Genomic DNA, 23,228 nt, shown 5'->3' with positions numbered 1-23,228 from the left:
AATCCTTAAAATTGTCTTCAGCTGGAACTACCCGTATCTGCAATATTAATACTTCCTTGTAAATGTGTGCTTATCCATATCACATCAGAAGGAACAGCTGCTACTCACTGGGAATCTCTGGGGTCCCACAGCAGGTCTTGGCTGGCTCGGAAGTGGCAGCAAGGGCACTAAAAGGAAAAGCGCCTTTCATTACTGATCTATTTTACTAAACATTGCTACCGATCATAGAAAGGGACATGCTAAGTTTAATATAAAATATACACAATGCTTAATACTTTTAACCATCCCATAAAAGCAAAGGGGAAGACAACATTTATTTGCAACACACAGTAGCACAAGTAGGTGTTTAAACTTCAACAGTGAATTACTACTTAGAATTAAAATATTTTGCAAGAAAACAAGTAGTATTCCTCTAAAATAAGACACCTAGTTTGCTTTTCACATTCCTATCCAGGTTATCAAACACCAATTATATATTCCTACCCCAATTAAATACAAATTTAAATCTAGATTCTCTAAAATCACAGAGAGAAGAGGGAGGGGGAGATAAAGCAGGCAGAGAAAGGAAACCCCACGTAACCTCAGCACTGGTGAAAACACACACATGCAACTACAGAGAAGCCACACCATCTTCTATGCCAAGACCGTGTTTTCTTTTGTTCAGGTTTTGTTTCTAAACAAGGAGAATTCCTATCAATTTACCCAAAGAACAAGGAATCAATTTTAAAACAGACATTTTATAACAGAAAAGTTAGAAACCAGTTTCAGACACTGGCGCTAAACTGGGTGTGTTTAAGCTCTTTAAAATTTATGGGCTATACTGACCTTGATTTTGGGAGAAAAAAAGAAAATCACAATATGGTGCATGTTATATTTTTCATTAAAATGTTCTGCCAGATAATATAAACTATCAGATTATCGGGTAAAATTTATAATGTAGCATATTTTTAATTTAAGAAATTTCTGGTAATTGAGAAATAAGAGAGATGACGCACCTTAAGATCCAATAAAAATTACCTTAAAAATAGAGTGTTAGGCTATTACAAAAACTCAAAGATTTACACACAGAAATAAATAATCTTTGTTAGTTATAAGGGAGGGGAGGGGTGGGGAGGGAAAAACTAACTAGGCAATAGATAAGTAGTAACTTTGGTGAAGGGTATGACACTACACCATACTGTGGAATCCAGCACAGCTTGTACAAGGCAAGGTCATGGAACACATTCAAACTCCCTGAGGGACCGAATTACTGGGCTGAGGGCTGGGCACTATGGTCTCAGGGGACATCTAGCTCAAATGGCGTAACACAGTTTATGAAGAAAATGTTCTACATCCTACTTTGGTGAGTGGCGTCTGGGGTCTTAAAAGCTTGTCAGCAGCCATCTAAAATACTCCACTAGTCTCACCCCTTCTCTGCTAGAGAATGAAGAAAATCAAAGACACAAGGCAAAGATTAGTTCAAAGGACTAACCGGTCGCAATTACCACAGCCTCTACCTGACCTGAGTCCAGCACAACCAGATGATGCCCGGTTACCACCACCAAATGCTCTGACAAGGATCACAATAAAAGACAGAGCTGGAGAAAAATGCAGAACAAAATTCTAACTCACAGATCTTAAAAAAAAAAAAACAGACTTACTGGTCTGACAGAGGTTGGAGAAGTCCCAAGAGTGTGGCCTCCAGACATCCTTTTAACTCAGTAATGAAGTCACTCCCGAGGCTCACCCTTCAGCTAAACATTAGACAGGCCCGTAAAACAAACAATAATACACGTAGCTCAACCACACACAGGAGACTAAACGGGCACACCAGCCCAGGGGCAAGGGCAGGAGGAGGGGACGGGAAAGCTGGATGAATGGAAATGGGGAGCTCAAGGTCAAGAAGGGGAGAGTGTTAACACATTGCAGGGTTGGCAACCAATGTCACAAAATAATATGTGTATTAATTGTTAAATGAGAAACTGATTTGCTCTGTAAACCTTCATCAAAAGCACACACACACACAAAAAAAACTACCCCAGAAAAAAGAAAAGAAAAAAAAAAAAACCAGAATGCCAGAATAAACTATTTTTTATTTACTATGATTACTCAAGGAATTCATACATTGAGCCTTATAGTTAACATCATATTTCCACAGGTCCAACCTAAAGTTATAGTATGTATGTGCCTATGTCACTGATCAAAAGGCAAGCGTGACTGAAAGAAACTGACTTTTATAATACGTAGAAATGGCAGGTGTTCATCCCTCCCTTGAGAGATAAATTCCGTAAGTCCAAATTTCAAAATTAGGGCAGGTCAATTTGCAATACTTTATATAAAATGGGATCCATTCTATAGAGCTAGTTAAAAGGCCCTGTAGTATGTGGATTGTGTATTTGAAGCAAAATATTAGATTATGAAGCAGAGAAAGAAAAACTAGAATATCTCTGTATTCAAAAGATTACAAGGAGGGTGAGGAGGAAAAAAACTATATGTTAAACAACGTAAAGACAATATTTTTCAAATTAAGTACCAAATATAAAATACCCAAATCTTCAAAAATTCTATCATGTGTACCACTTACTTCTAAACCTGGAGTTTAAATGTCAACTACTATCGCATGATTCCAATACAACGAAAGGGTGAAAATTTTAAGCCTCTTTAATTAGAAGTAAAGGAAGCAAGGAATCCAGCCAGGATCTCTGGGGAGAAATCTGGTTACAATTCATGGATTTCCTACACAGAAGCCCTTGGATTAGCTGGCAGTTTCCATAAAGTATCAGCATTTTTTTTTTTTTTTTTTAAAGATAAACTATATAGACAACAATGATAAAATGCAGGAAAGAAGAATATAAGCTGCTAAGAGAGAGTAAAAAAGTAGCTGAGAACAAATATGATATGAACAAGAACAGACTGAAAATCTAGCACAGTCTCAGAGAGAAAGCCTTCAGTCACACTGTCAAGGTGTTTTCACAACTGTCCTGGCAGAAGCCTAGCACGTCTGCAAGCACTAGGACACGTGTACTTATCTGCCATCTCAGCACCACTTGGAAAAGAAGAGAATTAAATTTTTTTAATATTTAATATAAGTGTGTAATTAACTTCACACACTTATTTATCTTTTTTTTTTTTTCTTTAAACATTAATGAATATACCAAGAGTCCCATTTGGCTCTTCCTGGTATTCACAGGGATTTGTCGACCTGTTACTCAAATCCATCAGAGATACCATTCTGATACTAAATGGTACCCTATCAAAAATGGTATCAGTGTTAAATATTTACAAGCATAAAATAGTAAAGAAAGTATCACTAAATTGTCAGAATATTAATCTTCAGCCAACATGTTAGTTATTACATAGTGGTCCTCAAGAACCTCCTGGTAACTTGGCCCTGACTCCTTTATTTCTATCACCAGTTCAGGACCAGCTAGTTAACGGCTGTAACTGGAACAACTCTCTGCACATACCAGAATCTCACTAACCAAGAGATCATATAGCCTCAGCGGTTATAAAATCATACTGGGTCACCTAATCATTTTCCTCCCCCATAACTACTAGAGAGGGAAAAAAATCTCAGGATTTTGCACTCACGACTGTTCTGCAGGAAGTTTTGCTTCACTTCAAAGAAAATGGAAGGGGAAAACAGAGAGGATGCACTATGGGGCGTCAGTGCAAGGAAGGGGAAGCAGAGCGCTCATAAGCAGGCCCTCACTCAATGAAAAACCTTCGGCTCCATCAAAACACCGGTGGTCGGCAAACTCTTACTTACGTGTCTGAAGTTAAAAAGAAAGACGACACAAATTCCTTAACCTTACATTTTTATGACTTCTCCCACCTTAATAAGCTTATGCCATTAACTGGCTGACAGTGTTGATGCTGTCCTAGTAGATAAGAGGACTGATTTCTTTGTATAAAACCAAAAAACCATACCCGCTGCTGTTGAGTCGATTCTGACTCATAGCAACCCTACAGGACAGAACAGAACTCCCCAAAGGGTCGGCCTTGGTAGATTTGAACTGCCAACCTTTTGATTAGCAGCTGTAGCGCTTAACCATTACACCACCAGGGCTAAGGCAGATAAAAATGAACCTGCTCTGACGAACACAAAAGTGAAGGAAAAGGTTCCAGAACTATACCTGCTCAGGGTGGTTCTCCCTTACTTCCTGCTCCCATACTCCCCATTCAACTCCTTCTGTCCCTATCTGTTCCCGTCCTTCTGTCTGTTATCCGTCCCCGTCTATCTGTACCCATTTTCCAGGCGCTATCTGTCTTGACCCTCCATCTACCACCCATCTCCTGGTCCTCTCCTCCCTCAGTCCCCATTTCTCTCCACTTGTCTTCCCATTTTACGCTCTTTACCCCCCTTCTCCCTCTTGTCTCAAATTCCCCAGTTCAGAAAACCTTCATCAAGGCCAAGGAGTCCCAGAGCGCTGAGAATCACTGGTTCAATCTATAGGCCTTATATATACAGGGGACATTCAATATGTAGCCTCTATTTAACCTTATTCATTTACTATTGAATAATCAGCTGTTTTGATAGTTTCTCTGTATCTCTACCCAGAGAGAACAATTTTTCCCTCCCTTACCTGCATCAACGTATCACTGAAGATCAGTGGAGGGAAAAACATGGCAGATAAAAGGTAGTTTACCAATTAAAAGACACGTGGCACTAAAGCTACTTACTTCATGTTGAAAAAAAAACTTAGCTGGTTCTGAGAGTTTAAACCTTTTGTCAGAAACCAGTTCTTGTATTTACCGAATCATTCACAAGCTTTGGGAGGGGGGCAAGACCTGCATCCGATCACTGTTACACAGCTGACTTTGGGCAAAGTTCACCATTTTCATACCTAGAAGACATCTTAGGGTCTTCTTCTAGCTTGACCACTTCGTAGCTCTAACACTACTGTATTTTTCTCAGGCTAAAGAAAATTTATGTACCTTACCAACTGCCAGTTTTCCACTCAATTTTTACAAGGAAATACATAATAATAACAGATACCAATATAAGTAAAATTAATCCGAGAAATCAGAATTATTGCAGTTCCACATTCAGGGAAACAATTTTAAGTAATAATACGCCAAGGATTATTAATGTGAGACTTATCCATTCCCCGTGCAGGCACGCAGGCATTTATTCACTCAACAGATAATGAGAGACAGGCACCGTGCCAGTCACTGAGGATCAAATGGACCGCAGTGCATACACTCCCTGCCCTTCAGAAGCTTGTTCCTGCAGGAGGATTAGGTGAGCAAGTGCTCTCCACAGTGTTAAGCACTATGGCAGCACAGTCCATGTCTTACTTGACATACGGGCAGTGGGTCACTCCAGCCCCTCTTTGATACACGTTCTTCAGTTGGCTTCCTGTACTCTAAGCTCCTGGTTTCCTCCCTGCTCCACCTGTCACTCCTACCCAACCTCCTTTGCTAGTCCTTCCTCTTCTCCCCACCCCTTCTAACAAGCCACATAAAATCCTTACTTATGAAGTCTATTGCTTATTGACTGTCTTTTTCTGCTAGAGAGCCAGCTTCATGACTGCATAAGTTTTGTCTGTTTTGTTCACCAATATATATCAAATGCTGGGCTCAACAAATATTTGTTAAGCAGATTATGAAGATATGTCTCATACAAATTGCTCGAAAATAGTTTCCTAGCTTCAGGGACCTGTTTGTGAAATAATAACAGCAGCAGTTATTCAATTACAATTAGTAATTTGAAAATGGATTTGTACCTCCCAACAAGCTAACACTGACTGAACCCTGAAAATTAACACTTATTATTGCAAACATTTTCACCATAAAATTCATGACCTGCAACAACACATACATTTCAATGGTAATCTCTAACATGTTCTTTAAATTTAAATTATTTTCTCAGTACTTTCCACTAATTTATAAAGTAAGTGATTCAAATGTTTAAACAAATGAACTTGGTCCATCAAGCTAAAATGTGTCAACGGAATGTGAGAGGGAATCAACTCATCTTTACAAACCTGAATGTGAAAATTATTCTGCCACAGTGAAAAAAAGACTGGGAAATGCCCTTCAGATGCACAGGAGCCTGTAACATTAAAATAGTGCAGGAAAAAATAAATAAACGTACCTTGGACAGGAGTCACCACAGTTCCTTTGAAATGTGGATTTATATGTATATTCTTGGGCTGCTGTGGCGTCACTGGAGGTGGGGTCATCATTATTCTCGGGGTTTCTATCTGGGGAGGCATGTGCATTCCTTGAGGCGGGGAGGGGTGGTGAGGATGCTGTAAGGGAAGCAGAGGCTGGAGCTGCTGTTGCTGGAACAGGCTTCTAATCGGCTGTGGCTGAGGAGGAGGTGGCGGGGGTGGCGGTGGAGGCTGTGGCTGTGGAGGAGGAATTAATCTTGGCGAATGAGTCTAAAATCCACAAAAAAAGAAAAATTCACAGACATCAACATTTAGAAGAAAAGCAGAAGAATGCAGCTGTGTTAAAGATTTATACGGATTAAATTTTAGAAGTTACTCTTTAAGAAATAAACTCCCAGTTACATTTATATAAATAACAGTATAAACTGCTTTGCTTATTCACCATAAAGACTACTATCTCACAATGTGAGTCAATCTCAAGGCAAGAAAGAAAAAAATATTAGCCCCAAAATACCCGGCATGAATTTGGAAAGGAAAAAAATCCAGTTCAACAAACAGAACCGTCACAATGAGCACTGTCTCATGCTAGGTGCTCTCAGCCCACCCCCCACACACAGTCCTACTTCTTGTTCAACACAGAATCTAGGGGGAAAAAAGACAGGAAGCATGCACGAGGAACCCTATCACAGAAAAGACATGGAAGAGAGGCACAAAATGTTAGAGACAGAAGTGGGGAAGAGAGTAATTCCACTGCGGGATGGCAAGGTGGTACTTGAACTAGGTTCTGAAGGAAGAAAACAGACGTGCCATGAAGGGAGAATAAGGGAATACCTTTGGAAGCACAGAGGAGACCAGTACCACTACAGCCATATCAAGAGGATGAAAGAAGGAAAGGCTGTGGAAATTATTCACTCAGAACGGTCAAAGATCTTGGGGCTATTCTGTCTAACAGAGTCACCAGAGAGGAAAGCAGTAACAATAACAGCAGCAGCAGCCACAGCTAACAGGCATCGAGTCCTTCCCGTGTTTTAAGTACCTACTTAAAAGTTAGTATATAAATCAACTGACTTAGTCCTCCCAGCAATCCTATAAGGTAAGTTGTATTACTGTTCTTCTTTTTTCAAAGTCAAGTAGTTGGTAAGTAGAAGAGCTGAGATTTGAATTCAGACAATCGGATTCCAAAAGTTGTGCTTTTACCCACTCACTACTCAATATTGGCCATACTGCCATTTAACAGCAGAGACAGCAGAACATTGCATATCAGCGGTCTAGTCAACAAGCTGTCTTCCTAGGATAGTGCCTAATTATGGTGGGCTTTTGAACTGCGAACAGATGATTTTGTTATTCTAATATACACAATATGTATAATGAGGAATCACGGATGGATAATGACTGTGATGGTTAAGATGGTGTGTCAACTTGGCTGGGCCATGATTCTCAGTGTTTTGGCAGTCGTATAATGTTGTGATCGCTTTCCTGTTGAAATCTGGTATGTGATCACCCCCATGATGGAATCTTCTGAGTGGTACCAGCGAGGGTGGGGACTGTGGCAGCTCACAGTCCCCTCAGCCTTCATCTCTCTGCCTTCCACCGCCTACTTCCTTCCTGCTCGCCTTGCAACAGTTGTTGGCTTATTCTGGATCCAGCAGCTGTCTCTTCTCTGACCTCTGATTCTTGGGACTTGAGCTAGCAGCTTACCTGTCCATCTTGGGATTCACCAATCTTCACAGCCTGTGAGGAAGTGTCCTGCTCCCCGACCTGCCTATCTTGGGTTCGCCAGCCCCTGAAGCTGAGTGACTCAGGAGAAACCTTGCGGTCTTGCCAACCTTCGGGATTCCTCAACCATCACAGCCTGTGAGCGGGATCCCTGCTCTTCAACCTGCTCATCTTGGGCTTACCAGCTTCTGTGGCTCCGTGAATTGGGAAAGGACTCTATCTTGATCCAAGGACTTGGGACGTTCCAACCCCTACAATCGTGTAAGCTGTTCCCTTAAATAAATCTCTCTCTATATATTTATACATGTTACTGGTTTTGCTTCTCTAGAGAACCCAGCCTAAGACGGCATCTTTAATAAAGGAGTTGCCATTTTCTCAGGAGGAGACATTTCAGAGGTACAATAAATTGAATTTTGAAACCAAACTGTGTATGGCCTTGGCTTAACTACTCAGGGAGGGCTTTTCCAAAGACTCCAGTACTAGTTCAAATCTGCTGTGATACATTCTCACAGAATCCTGTACATTCCCCTTTCTAAATCATCACATTTATAATTACTTATAAGAGCAGGGATCTTGTCTATCATATTCACGTGTGTATCCCCACATTAACTGACATAGGGATGCCTGAGGTAAAGCTGACAATGACCACAATGCATGGTCATTAACTCAAGAGCATCGATGAATTCTGAGGGAAAGACTCCGTGTTGTTTTATGCAAGTGAAGTTTAGAGCCTATGAGACATCCATTTGGAGATTTACATGGACGACTGGGAAATGGAGAATCTAGAACTTAAAAACTTAAAAGACTAAGGTTCATACAGATGACAACAAGGATAATACTGCCAAGTGAGAATACTGAATTAAAAAAAAGATTAACAAAACCCTCAGAAAAATGCAATTAAAAAAAGGAAAATAAAGAGAGAGAGAGAGAGAGATGAGGCAGAACTAGAACATAAGAGAGTAAAATCTCACGCACCCAAAAAAGGCAGGCTCAAGAAAGACGTGTTCAAACAGGGTAAGAACTGACAAAAAGTAAAGTGGCAGTTCTCAGAGTACCATTTAGAACAGTGAAATGAGTGAAATACAGGTAGTAACGGTCCATTAAAAATGGGAGGAAGCAAAGCTATGAGTAAAGAAAATTCTTTCCAGAATTTGTGAGGGTAAAGAGTTGAAGACGAGAGAACAGCTCTGGGATGGGGGGTGGGAAGTGAAGATCAAAAGATCTCTGTGATTTGAGGGGGGACAGCAGAGGGAGAGATTAAGTTCATTTCAGACAGCCTTAATCTTTTCAATAAACTGGCAATTTTTAAAACATCACTGACTGGTAAAGATCGGAATAGAGCTTAAAGTCCAAAGCTCCATTTCGCTTAGTCAGGGTAGCTATTTCGTTTATTCCTACTTCAGTAACCTTTAACGGTCCAGATCAGTCACGTTAGAATTCCAGATACTACATCTACCTCAAGATTCTGGTCAACTCAAACTTCTGAGTATTCTCTCAGTTTAGCCTTTCTGAATGAGGTAGGCTAGTCAGTACTTCCTCTTTATGGTTAAGAAAACAAGGAGTTCAGTGACTTTCCCAAGATCACAGAGTCATAGTAAAGCAAAAATTGGTCTCTTGTGTAGTTGCTTCCCCCGCAGCAAACCAAAATAACTGAATTTGTTCTTCGATATATGCAGTATAGGCTGAGGTGGAAGTCACAACTGGTGAGAGGATGGCAAAGGAAAAAAACAGAAAATGAAGGTGAAGCCTTTTTCATTTTAGAGATGTGTGAGAAGGAAAAGGAGCCCCAGTACGATAGTGAGGCAAGAGCTCGGGCTGCTAACCAAAAAATTCAGCAGTTCAAATCCACCAGGTGCTTCTCAGAAACCCTAAGGGGCAGCTTTACTGTGTCCTATAGGGTCGCTGTACGTTGGAATTGACTCAGTGGCAAAAGGTTTGTTTTTTTTTGTTTTGTTTTTTAAGAACAAAATAGTTTTGTGAACAAATAGCAGTTATTAATGTCATCAAATTCTGTATGCTATAATTAACCCACAGCTCCTCTTCCTTCCTTTCCTTCAGAATGGGAATTCTTGTGCTAAAGACAATAAATAATTTTTTCTAGTTTGTTATTTCACAAATACATGCCTCCTAAAATGACATTTCTACACAGAGTAAAAGTGGTTTTCCTCTAAATTCACATAAAAATATGGACATGTGGTGGACACAGTGAACACACATTTATAGTAAATAAATTTGTCCTTGAAGATTGGCATCTGAAGGAAAAAGCCATAAAATCCTAAAGTTAACTCAAAAAACTAAAAAAAAAAAAATCACTACAATTCCTCTATCAGCTTTGGAGATGTCCTATTTTTGCAATACAGAGGAAATTCAAATTAAATAGAAATGACAAATACATGGTTAACTTACAAATTATAAAAAATACTTATATCTAAGTTTTTACGGATAGGATATCAGAATTACTCTGACAAAAACTGCTATTTAGGGAAAACCTATGGTAAACTGTGTAAGGGAAAAAATACTTTTGTAAAATAACCATTGCCTAAATTACATGGCTTATAAATTCAGTATCTGAAGTGCTGGTATACTTAAGAGAAATACCTCTACAGAGGCGAAAGATAAAGCCAAGGTGCCTTTGTGGTTCTTGCCATTCGAGGACATCAGGTCTCTTACTCTTTATTTGGAAGTAGTTGTTGTGTAGGGTAATTTCTTACTATCAGATTACTAGAGAGATGAATGTATAAGACTACGTATGATACCATATTATAGATTATAAAGCATTATTCCTATTACTGAACTGTAATTTCAGATTAAGAAGAGATAAAAGAAAATAATACACACAAAAGCACTTTTCATTTATTCTAAAGTTTAAGGCTATCACAATAAAATTGTAAAAATTACCACTACAGAAGGCTGTGTTGGAAGCAGAGCAGGTCTGTGATCTTTCATTCTTCCCCTCTCACTGTTCTCTCTTCTCTGGTCTCCCATTCCACGACACATTAAGGAGCCTCCTCTCCTTCCTCCCCGTCTGGAACCATAGCGTCCCTGTTTATGCTGTCGCTCTCTTTCTTCAAATTCAAGCAATGCAGCTTTGGCTTCTGCAGAAAGTTCTAATTGAAAAAATACATATGTGTTAGATACCTTCCAATAGGCTACAAAAGCGTTGTAGGGAGAAAACAGGAAAGAGGTAATGATAATGAAGTACTAGAACAGCAAGTGCCTCGCCCTCAGTAAATACTCAGCTACTGCTGTTTTCGTAGTAGCAAATACCAGAGAATCCATGACACTCATTGGCCATGAGTGTTATCTGTCCAGTGAAAACAGGCTTTTCCTTTGTAATAAAGTACAAGTTATGTCCTATAAATTTAAACAAAAAATCTCTTCATTTGAGACCACTAAAATACACAGAGGGATGCTAACAAGGAAGGGGGGTTGAAGTTAAATTTAACTGCTGCCTTTAAAGTGCTAGGCATTTTGTAATTTTTTCTCTTGAATTGGTAATTTTCACCCAATTTTCAGAAACAGCTACTGACATCAGTCAGGAGTTGGCTTCACCAGTCCATACACGAGTACAATATCCACACTGAAGTCAATGAGGGAAGTATTAATAACACGATGGTACAAAGACTCAAAAAACAAATTACTGGTTGTTCTGATTTAAAAACAAAATTATTAATGAAATCACTCTGAAGTCAAATACAGTTAATCTCATAAAGAATGAAAAACTCATTCGAATTTTCAGATTTACAGAAAGCTTTATTCTGTGAACAAAGACCGTATAAATGCGCAGCCTGATATGGAAGTCGTCTCAAATGAGAACAGTCGTCACACAGTAAAAAAAAAAAAAAAATCATCAATTCAAGCATCTGTTGTAGGTGCTCACCACCCTACCCAGTGCTTTAGGGTACAAAAGGTACGGATCTATATACTCCACTGGCACATTATTCTAAGCTCCTACAAAAAAGGATCTAAATATGGACCCTTTATTTTAAGACTATTTAAATTGTGGTGATATACTAAAAATGTATACTTTAAAAAGATTTCATTAAATAATACTGAGAGGCATTCCTATTATGCTTTCTTCACGCTGAAGTGTAAATTTTAAATTTTACCACAGTCTACCTCATACCTTTGATTCCATAATCATCTCCAAGTTCTTCCAAAACCTCTAAGCCATACCTCATTTTGTGGAAATTGTTTCTATGGTATTCGCATTCCTTCAAAAGAATCTAGGATCCATTTGAAGGAAAATTTAATCTTTTTTTTTTTTTTAAGAAACATAGACTTTTATTCTAATCTTGACTATATGATTGGTTCACATACACATTTTATGCAGTGAATCAGCAATTATTTTTCTAGTAGTTCTAAGTGTCAAGACTAATTTCACTAACCCCAGTAATAAAATGGTTTCAAATGACATCTTTAATAACCAAGTAAAAATGCCTTCCTCCAATTGAGATAAGCTGTCACAAAAGGTCACTAAAATATGACAGGATGGAAATTACATTTGTAACTTCAACTGAAATGTTAATTTCACTTTAAGTATTTTCTGAACTATGTCCAGATTTTAAAGTAAAGAGATATATACTCAATGTAAGAAAGTTTTATACTGCATTGTCCCTTTCTAAAATGTTCTGAACAATTTTACATGCAAATATTCTACAGTAATTATATATTGGGCTAATAAATAATGGATAAATATTTACAAAATACACAATTTGCTGGGCAAAATAAAAATAATTGAGATTAGGAGATTTTTTTACAAGATGACTGAATCAAGAAATGTAAGAAAAACACGCAAATACAAGGACCATAACATAAGTTTAAGACAGTATACTACTTCCTAATGATCTTGTTTCTTACTAGATTAAAATATTTTTTCCAAAAAAACCTTAAATGAAATTAAGGACATAATGTCAACAGAACTGCATGTGGGCATGGCAAGAAGATTCTTCACACTGAACTAATTTTTAAAAAATTAACATTGCATGCAACAATGAAACAGAATAACAAAATCTGAACACCTACTCACAGACAACTCCTAGTGGTGCAGTGGTTACAGCTACAGCTGCTAACCAAAAGGTCAGCAGTTTCAATCCACCAGATGCTCCTTGGAAACCCTATGGGGTAGTTTTACTCTGTTCTATAGGGTCGCTATGAGTCTGAATTGACTCAACGGCAACTGGTTTGGTTTTGGTTTAGACCTGTATCAGGGCCCTGGTAGCACAGTGGTTAAGTGATATGGCTGCTAACCAAAAGGTGGGCAGTTCAAAACCATCAGCTGCTCCGTAGCAACTCTATGGGGCAGTTCTACTCTTTCCTACAGGGTTGCTATGAGTCGGAATCAACTCGACAGCAATAGGTTTGGTTTATTTGGTCCTCGTAGATAATAAATAAAAAGGACCTAACTAAAAGAAATGGATGAATAGATCAGTACATGAACAAGTGAATAAATTCATTTATTACTTGTACTGCTTTCAAAGAGAATTTGAGGTCCACCTCAAAGGGTAAAAAAATAACTGTAGCTCTGAAGTTCTGGTGCTGACACTCTGGGAAACTGGTCAATGACCCAATTTTGTGAAACAGCTACGGACATGTTCATTCAAAATACATCATTCCCTTACATGTACATGCTCTAGCAACTCTTCTCATCTGGGTTCCGTGACGAGAGATTTCAGCCAATATGCCCTAAGGTGTCCATTGTAGGTAATGAGCCAATTTATCACCTATGCATCTAGCTGTGTACCATCCTCGGAAGAATTCAGCCAACATTCACTCAAATCATTTTCTGTGTTTAACTCCCAGAATACTGACTGAGCAAAAAAGCTAACCACTTAAGATCTTAACTTCAATGAAAAGCCAAGATTCTACTTCTAATCCAATTCAAATTCAAAACACAACTGAACGACTGTCAGATTCCTTAACTGTCAAGACTGTCATAGGTCTGGATATAAACAAAACACTAAAAATAACCAAAACTCCCTTCTGGGCTGTAAAAAGAACTCACTATTCCACATACAAACTTTTAGGGTCAGAAATGGGAAAGACAGAACATTACATAATTCTTTTAAAGAATGGAGTATTTTCAACATTAATCAATGACATCACAAAAGAAGTGTTTTTATATTCAAAATGTTAAAAGACATCATTTGCCACACAATACATATCATGGCATATGTATTCTAGTAGCAAGATATTTTAGTATCATTACAAAGTCTAGGTAAACCGGTTTATACAATCAAATTAATGCAGTTATTTCTATACAGAACCTGAAACTGGTATTTCTATTACTAGGAATACACAAACAAAATGATGAGCAAAACATTATGCAAATTCCTAGTTTACTAAATACTATAGCAGCCTCTCTTTCTCCATAAAAATTTTCCTTACGTGTAAAATTAATCTTGTTTATTGGGGGGAGAACTTTTTGTTTACTGGAAAATTCACGTTTCCAGATACTAAAGTTTCTTAAGTTAGGGTTTACAAATATTGGGGCAAAGAAGGACACTTTTAAGCACCACTGCCATTGCCCTATTATTTAGCCAAACAATCTCATTTTACACAAATATGTTTAATGCTTTTTTTAATGTCTAAAAAATGGTAAATAAACAAATTGTTTATACATATCGCTGCTCTGCCTTAAGGACCCAGACCCTCTTCCCCTGTATTAGAAAAGGCCTGACTTTCCCACCACTAACCCCATCCAGCCTCTTGTCTCAGGATTACATGACTACAAAGCCACTAGATGCTTTCAAAGGAGAAAGAAAAAAAAATTAAATGCGAGTTCTTGAATAAAGAAAATATAAGCGACCTTGGCAAGAAAGGAAATGAGGAAGAGGTCCTAAAAGAAATCCACAAATGAAACAAAAATTATGAACACAGGAAAGCTGGATGACATTTCAGAACAAACACATTATCAATGCTTGGGTTGAGATAAGGTAAACAGAGACAAGATTACCACAGGTGATGATCAGGACAGGTGGGCACAGGGAGAGAGCCACATGGGTCAGGGCAGGGTGATTCAGAGAAAAGGTGAATGAGAAATCCAAAGTGGCCCTATAGGGAAGTTAACTAGAGATGAGAAAGACTCAAAAGTAATTCTGACTGTCAAGTGATGTAACCCTCTCAGACTTGGTAGCTATCACAGTTACTGGGTTTTGTACATCAGGTTTCCCATTTATATAATCAAAGCCACAGCCCTGCTAATGAGACGCAAGACAAAGAAGCAGAAACTAATGACTCACCTACTCCTTCTCCCACTTAGGTACTCTCCTCAGATACAGGAAGACCCCTAGCCTACAACCACTGCCCTCTGCTATTCAGCCACCTGTCATGATATTTTTCTTGTTTATCTTACTCCAACCAAAGATGGAGATGTGTTTGTTCAAGTAAGCTTGTTCCGTAATGTTGCCAACTCTTCCTGTGGAAGTTATAACTTGGTTTTTTTCTCCACCCTACTGTCTTAGGGTCTCTGCTCCATCTCCTTTTACCCAAGGACAACTTCAAACTCGCTTTGGTAGAAACAAATGCTGTCTTGGTTCAGACCAACTAGCAGTTTGACACCATAACTTGAGAAGAGTCTAAGGAAATCTTGGGCCAAAAGGTGGAGACGAGGGAAGTTGGAGGGATCTAGAGGAGGAAGGCACCATTGGTGGTGCAGTAGTTAAGAGCTCAGCTGCTAGCCAAAAGGTTGGCAGTTCTAATCCACCAGCAGCTCCTTGGAAACCCTATGGGGCAGTTCTACTCTGTCCTATAGGGTCGCTGTGAGTTGGAATCTACTGGACAGCAACAGGTTTTGTTTTCTTTTTTAGAGGAAGAAGGCACAAGTTTCCATCCCACTTAAGGGGGACCTCTAGGGTTCTTGGAAGGACAAAGATTCTATAACAATCTCTACGTAAAGTTCTGCTTAGTAAAGTAACGATAAGATTGGCTTAACTTGTGAGTCTTGGGAGCTTAGTGTCCTCATGCAGAATTCTTATTAGCTATTAGATACATGCTCATGCTTCTTTGAAAAGTTTTCTAAAAATCTGACTGAAAACAGCTATAAATAATGTTTTTATTAAGTAATGAATTGAAAAAAGAAGAAGAAATAATAATGAAGATAATAACTAAGGATTTGTTTTTTGATTTATAGCTAGACCAAGACCAAAGAGAAGGTACAATCCATTCTGGTTGTTCTGCTGTCATATCCTCCTACGGTAGAATATCCCAGTGGTTCTCGAAGTACGAATTCCAGAGCAGCAGCAACACCAAAACCTGTAAGAAACGCAAATTTACTGGGTCCCACCCGGGCCCTACTGGATCAGAAAAGCCGGGAGTCAGTCTGGGAATCTGTTTCAACAAGCCCACTCAGTGATTCACTCAAATTTGAGAATCGCTGCTTTATTCTTTTAAATGAACACTGGAAAAAACACTAGAGAGAAGGGTAGTTACTACCAAAAAAAAGATCTTGTTTATTAGCAACAGCCTACCACACATCTTGGAAAGCAGTGTTTGCTCAGAATGTTATTCAATTAATTATTTCTATTAACTAGTCACTTTGTCTCATCAAACACCGAGAGGAATGGCGTACAGACAAACAACAACTACAACAAAAAATGATTATGACGACACTAAAAGGTACACAGCGAGACCAGTCTGGTCCAGCATTCACCCTGGCACCCTATGGTACCTGGCTCTGTACCTACCGTCCCCCTGCCATCTTTTCAGGGTCATCTAAGAACCACTGTATGTTTGAGAGGAGCTCTATGTCACAGACTTCAAAATGAAAGTTACTTAAAAAAAAAACAAAAAACAAATATTTTATTCAAACATTTTTAATCCAGAGACTGCAGTCGTTTCATAGGTTGAATTTACAGCACCGCAGTGTGGCACTAGCCTTGTACAGGTCATCCACCTCTGGGTGACATCCACCTCTGGGTGACATCCACGAAGATCTATAAAGTCAACTTTATTTTTACCTATTAATCATAAAACTATTACAGAGGAAGTTGAAATGGGGGTGAAGGAAGATGGAAGACAGGCAAAAAACGTTACCCAAAGTTTCTGGAATGTTTCTTCTCTCTCTAGTTACATCTGAAAGCCTAATAATTGTTCCTTCTTTTCTTTCAGTTTTGAAACGTAATCTCCCAGATTCTTCATCATCATCTTCTTCTTCATCTGATTCTTCTTTTACCTCCTTCTGGAGTTCCAAAGTTTCCACGCTTCCCTACATTATAAAGCAGACATACAAAACAAAAAGGGAGGGAGCGTAAATTCATGGTTTTTTCCCGATTAAAATTGAAGAATGCTAAAATATTTTTTGTTTATATTATATTGAGATATAAACACATTGAATATTTTCCTACTATAAGGCCATGTGGAACACTAAACTGACTCCAGAAAAAAATAATCTCAAACACTGAAAATTAATGTAATGTTAGAAAAACTTCAAATACCTTCTTACGGTTAATATATGAAGTCCTATACATTGCTGCTACTTACACTTCTGAGAGAACAAACATAAATAAAACTAAGGGTAATAAAGAATCCCCCAAATTCCAGATTATAGCAAAGTCCAATACTGTAATGAAATTAATACTAGAGCTACATGAGTTTATGAGCATACAGCCCATCGGGCAGCTGAAACTAGATGACATCATATTCCTTCAAGTAATACAGGCTCAAAATTTAAAGTTATTCCTTACCCAACTATTCTCTGGCCCTCACTGCAAAGAAAATGTTAAAAATTTGTTGGTCTCTCCCCCTCTCCCCAGCCTTCAACACTCTCACCTCTTTCTACTTCATTCCCATTGTTTATAGAGTTCACGGATTACTACTCTGGCCTAGACGACTGAAAAAGCAAAACTATTTTTTCTTTAGTCACTTCTTCCCGCTAAAACAAGCTTTTATTTTAAATTTATTATATCAATATGTGCCACAAAATTTTTCCTAACTTAGCCCCAAACTAAAAGTAATTTTTTCATCAATAATTTTTACTGCACAAGTATCACTCATGTTCCTTTTGACACTGATCACTTTTTACCTAGTATGACTAGTTACAGACTGACGGGTACCTATTCCACACACAAAAGAAATTAAGTTGGACCCATACCTCGCACCATATACAAAAATTAACTTAATAGGGTTTAATGGCCTAAATATAAGAACTAAAACCATAAAACTATTTGAAAACATGGCAGCAAAGCTTAGAGACTGCTTTTGGCAGATTCTTAGATATAACACCAAAATCATGAGCAACAAAAGACAAAATAGATAAAATGGACTTCATTAAAATTAGAAACTCTTAATAAAAGGAAATTATCAAGAAAGTGAAGAGACAACTCACAGAATGGGAGAAAATATTTAATAACCATATATCTGATAAGGGTTTAATATCCAGAATATATAAAGAACCCCTATAACTCAACAACAACAAAATGGGCAAAGGATCTGAATAGGCATTTCTCAAAAAAAGATATACAAATGGTCAATAAGCACATGAAAAGATGCTCAGTGCCATTAATCATGAGAGAAATCCAAATCAAAACCACAATAAGATACCACTTCCCACCCACTGTTGTTGCTGTTAGGTGCTGTCAAGTCGATTTCAACTCATAGTGACCCCACGTGATGGAGCAGAACTGCCCCATAGAGTTTTCTTGGCTGTAATCTTTACAGAAGACTGCCAGTTCTTTCTTCTGTCAAGTTGCTGGGTGGGTTCAAACAGCCAACCTTTCAGTTAGCATACACTAGGTTGGCTAACATCAGATAAACGAAAAATAACAAGTCCTTGCGAAAATGTGGAGAATTTAAATCCTCACTCACTGCTGATGGGAATGTAAAATGATGTAGACACTGTGGAAAACAGTTTGGCATTTCCTCAAAAAGTTAAACATAGAGCTACCATATGATTCAACAATTTCATTCCTAGATATATACCCAAAAGAACTGAAAACGGGAACTCAAACAGACACTTACACACCAATGTTCACTGAAACTTCACTCGCAGTAACTAAAAGGTGGTAATAACCCAAGTGTCCACCAACAGGTGAATGGATAAATAAAATGTGGTATAATCATGCAATGGAATATTATTCAGTCATAAAGTGAAACAAAGTTCTGATACACGCTACGACATGGATGAACCTTCAAAACACGCTAAACCAAATTGGTCAGACACAAAAGGGCGAATATTACATGAAATATCTAGACAGAAAATAACTGAGTTTCTGTTTCAAACCCGTTGCCATCAAGGCGATTCCAACTCATAGCGACCCTAAAGGACAGAGGAGATCTGCCCCCATAGGACTGCCAAGGAGTGCCTGGTGGATTCAAACTGCTGACCTTTTGGTTAGCAGCCGTAGCTCTTAACCACTGCACCATCATCTGAAAATGGACAGTGATGATGGCTACACAACACAGTAAACGTACTTTGAATGCTAGGTTCAGTTAAATACTTTTTGTAAATTTAAAGAAAACAGAATTTGCCCTTTTATTCTCATTGTTCATAATTTTAAAATGTTCTTTGCTGTTAATACAAACAAAACAAAAAGGAATTACTTTATTAGACAATAAGAAAAACATTAAAATTAACCAATGGGAGGGCTACTTTGTATTCTTCCTTTCCTGAACATTTTCTATGTAAAAGATCAACTACAAAAACACATACTCCTTACTATAAACTCCACACGTGGAGATGCATCTTTAGCAGCTCAAAGGCTTGAAAATAAACTAAAACCTCATTTTAAGCCTAATGATTGCAATACCCGCTTTCAGTATTCTGATATTCAGTACACAATAGAATTTCAAAGTACCATAATCTTCCTATTTTTGCTTGCTTGATACCATTATTTCAGCATTACTGAATATCTGAAATCTGAATGGATGACATACACGGTAACGCTGCACTACAATTTGAAATCAAACAGAGGTAAACTCATTTAGAAAGTACTCTTCTCTACTTTCAGCTGCTAATCCAAAGGTTAGTAGTTTGAACCCCCAGGCTCAGAGGGAGAAAGACCTAGCCATCTGCTTCCGTAAGGACCACGGCCAAGAAAACCTGACTGGGGCAGCTTTACTCTGTCCCATCGGGTTGTTATGAGTTGGAACCTACTCACTGGCACCCAACAATAACAATTACTACTTCCACAATTATCTAAAGCAGTGCTTCTCAGACTTTAACGTTTATGCCAGTCGCCTTAGAACCTTATTTAAAATGCACATTTTGATCCTGCAGGTCCAGGGTGGGGCCTGAGAGTCTGCATTTCTAACAAGCTCCCAGGTGAAGTCCACTGCTGCTGGTCCACAGACCACACTTTAAGTAACAAGGCCACAGGGGAAGAAAATAAGTAACAGTCAATAAAGCAAAAATTCTATTACCGTAGTCATTTTTAATTATTAACAATAATTCTAGTTCAAAGGCTTCCAAACAAGTTTAATATAAAATATGACAATGCTGAAATCAACCGTTTATTCTGGATTCAAATCTCCATCTAATAAAACTAACAAAAAACCAACCAAACCCACTGCCCTCGAGTTGATTTTGACTCATAGCGACCCTACAGGACAGAGGTAAACTGCCCCATAGGGTTTCCAAGGAGCAGCTGATGGATTCAAACTGCTAACCTTTTGGTTAGCAGCTGAACGCTTAGCCGCTCCACCACCAGGGCTCCAACAAAACTGAAGAGGACAAAAAGGAGTTAAAATTGTTTCTTTGGGACAAATACTACAGTCTACCATTGATTAAAAAAAATCTCTGACCTGGCAATCCTACTCCTAGACGTTCACCGAAAGAAATAAAAACTTAAGTTCACAAAAAAAACAAACAAAAACCTGTAGGAAAATGTTTACGGCTCTCTTCAGAATCACCAAAACTGGAAACAATCAAACACGTCTTCCCATGAGTGGGTATACAGATAAAGTGTAGTGCAAGCATACAAAAGAATACCAAGCAGTAAAAAAGAATAAAATACTGAACAACTTGGGTGAGTCAAAAAGGCACTAAGCCGGCCAGAAGGAATCAAAAAAGTTTATATACCATAGAATTTCATTTATATGAGACTCTCAAAGAGACAAAATTCCAGTAGTTGCCAGAGGTTAAGAATGGAGGAAGGGTGAGATCACAAAAGGATAACACAAGGGAATTTTTCTGAGTGACAGAACTGTCCTAGAATGTAAGTCTTTGTACCCATTAAGTCTTAAAACATTCACTAAGCCAGACTCATTCCTTAAGCCACTGGTTAGTTCATCTCACTTGGCCATATGGTTGATATAATTAACTAGCCCTATCTGCCAAAGGAGCCCTGGTGGCACAGTGGGTAAGAGCTACGACTGCTAACCAGAAGGTTGGCAGTTCGAATCCACACTCTGTCCTGTAGGGTTGCTATGACTCAATAGCAACAGGTTTCAATTTTTTTGTTGTTGTTTTTTGTTTTTTTCTGCCAAAATGTTGACTTCTATGCAGTTTTTAACAAATGCTTAACATTCCAATTAAAAATAAAATTCCATTAAAGGTGTTTGGTTACAATGTAAGAAAATAAATTAATCCAAGTTTATACTGCATGCAAGTTTAAAATTTTATGTAAATCTTTTATTTCATTTTAGATATTGCCAAAAATATTCAAAGGCCTGATTTTTAGCAACAGATCAATTTTGAAAATCTGAAAGATTCATAATTCTTAATACCAGGGTAAATATATCACTATGAAAATTCTTGAAAAATACATAGGTCCATCTAGGAATGACCATTTATAAAGAATTAGAAATTGTAAGAGGGAGCAAGACCTAGACTTGTATATTTTTTAAAGTTCTCCAGCTAATTCTGAAATAAACCTGTGATTTCAGTGTATTAAAAGAAAATTCAATATTCAGTCCCAAAATGTCAAAAGAAGCATTGAGTAGTTCTCTAAAACAGAAAATAAAAACTTACAAAAAGCTCCGTAAAATGTTTAAGGCTTACTTATAGAAAGGATAATGGATAAAAAATAATTTATCATATCATCAAATACAAAGTATCTAATTAAATAGTACAAAAATTATTAAGAAAAACAAAAACTACAGACCAATATGCCTAACAGACCCACAAAAATCCTTACAAAAATAATAGAAATGGAATTCAACAAGACAAAAAAAGACAATACATGACAGCCGAGTGGCACGAACAGGCAGTCCTGACGAACAGGCAGTCCTGACGCTATGAACAGACCCCTCCTGTGTCTTTAGGTCAAATCTGTAGGTAAGTCCGGATGAGCAAGCGCACGGGAGTCTCATTCAGCCTTAACTTAGTGCAGTGATGTGTACACGCAGCAAGTGAACGTTAACTGTGACGGAGACTTTTTTGAGTAGGGGTTGGTTCAATCACTTCACAGTCAGGGCAAAGTTACAAAACATTAAAGGGCGAGTATGAGCTGTCCTTAAGTCCGAAACTCGTAACCCCGGGGACTGCCTGGATTCAGAAACACGAGGTTGATTTAACATTCAAAAATCAGTCCACAAATCTTACAGAAGAATTCCAAATAATATACGCAGATGCTCCCTCCCATCCAGGAGGGGGGCCAGTGAAGTGTAATTCCCGCCCCTCCACTTGAGGGTAGACTACAGTTAGTGACTTACTTCCAAAGAACAGAGTAGAGAAAGAGGAAAAAATGTGAACTTCATAGTGAAGAGACCTGGTAAACACTGCCTCACCCAAACAATGAAGTTTAGCATCACCAGGGATGTCACACGACAAACACGTAGCCAGTGGTATGATGTGATAAGGACACTTCGTCTGTCATATTCGTTCCCAAAATTCATAATCTCAGTCTAATCGTGAGAAAAATATCAAACAACCAAGATTAGGAGGCATTCCAGAGGACATCTGGCCAGTACTTATTCTTAAGACTGTCAATGTCATGGAACACAAGGAAAGACTAAAAACTGTCACAGAATGCAAGAGACTGGATGAACATGACAACTAAATACAATGTGGTACCCTGGACTGGACCCTGGAATAAAAACAGGGCATGAGTGAAGTCCGTAGTATGGTTAATAGGTTCTTTTTAAAGTCAGTTTAATTCACATTAATAAAATAAGGAATAAAAACCACACAATTATCTCAACAGATGTAGATAATGTATTGTCAACCTTCAACACCCATTTAAGATTTCTTTTTTTATCTCGCAAACTAGAAATAGAAAAAAACTACTTCAATTTGATAGAAAAACCTACAGCTAGCATACTTGGTGGTAAAATACTGAACATTTCCCTCTCAGATCAAGAACAAGGCAAAAATGTCTGCTCTCAATATTTCTATTCCACATAATACTGGAGGTCCTAGCTAGTGCAATAAGGCAAGAGAAAAAACTAAAAGGATACAAACTGAAAAGGAAGACTTAAAACTGTCTTTATTAACAGGCAGCGTGATTATTAAGATGGTAACTTTCTGCAATTTCATCT

At 38.1% G+C, this 23,228-nt stretch overlaps 1 protein-coding gene across 4 annotated transcripts in view; it reads right to left on the bottom strand.

Moving 5' to 3' along the window:
- Positions 1–23,228, bottom strand: part of RBM33 (RNA binding motif protein 33) — a 198,986-nt gene that overhangs the window by 88,127 nt on the left and 87,631 nt on the right. For all 4 annotated transcript variants that reach the window (XM_023542038.2, XM_010602106.3, XM_023542039.2 and 1 more), the window contains 4 exons: positions 16,848–17,019; positions 10,713–10,921; positions 6,080–6,368; positions 109–167 (listed from right to left, as the gene is read on the bottom strand). In XM_023542038.2, coding sequence (XP_023397806.2) covers positions 109–167; positions 6,080–6,368; positions 10,713–10,921; positions 16,848–17,019 — 729 coding nt within the window. The remainder of the gene's footprint in view (positions 1–108; positions 168–6,079; positions 6,369–10,712; positions 10,922–16,847; positions 17,020–23,228) is intronic.

The sequence above is a fragment of the Loxodonta africana genome, chromosome 22 (genome assembly GCF_030014295.1).
Source record: "Loxodonta africana isolate mLoxAfr1 chromosome 22, mLoxAfr1.hap2, whole genome shotgun sequence".
NCBI classification, from domain to species: domain Eukaryota; kingdom Metazoa; phylum Chordata; class Mammalia; order Proboscidea; family Elephantidae; genus Loxodonta; species Loxodonta africana.
Note: the sequence above shows the minus strand (reverse complement) of the source record. Positions and strands in the feature narration are given on the sequence as shown.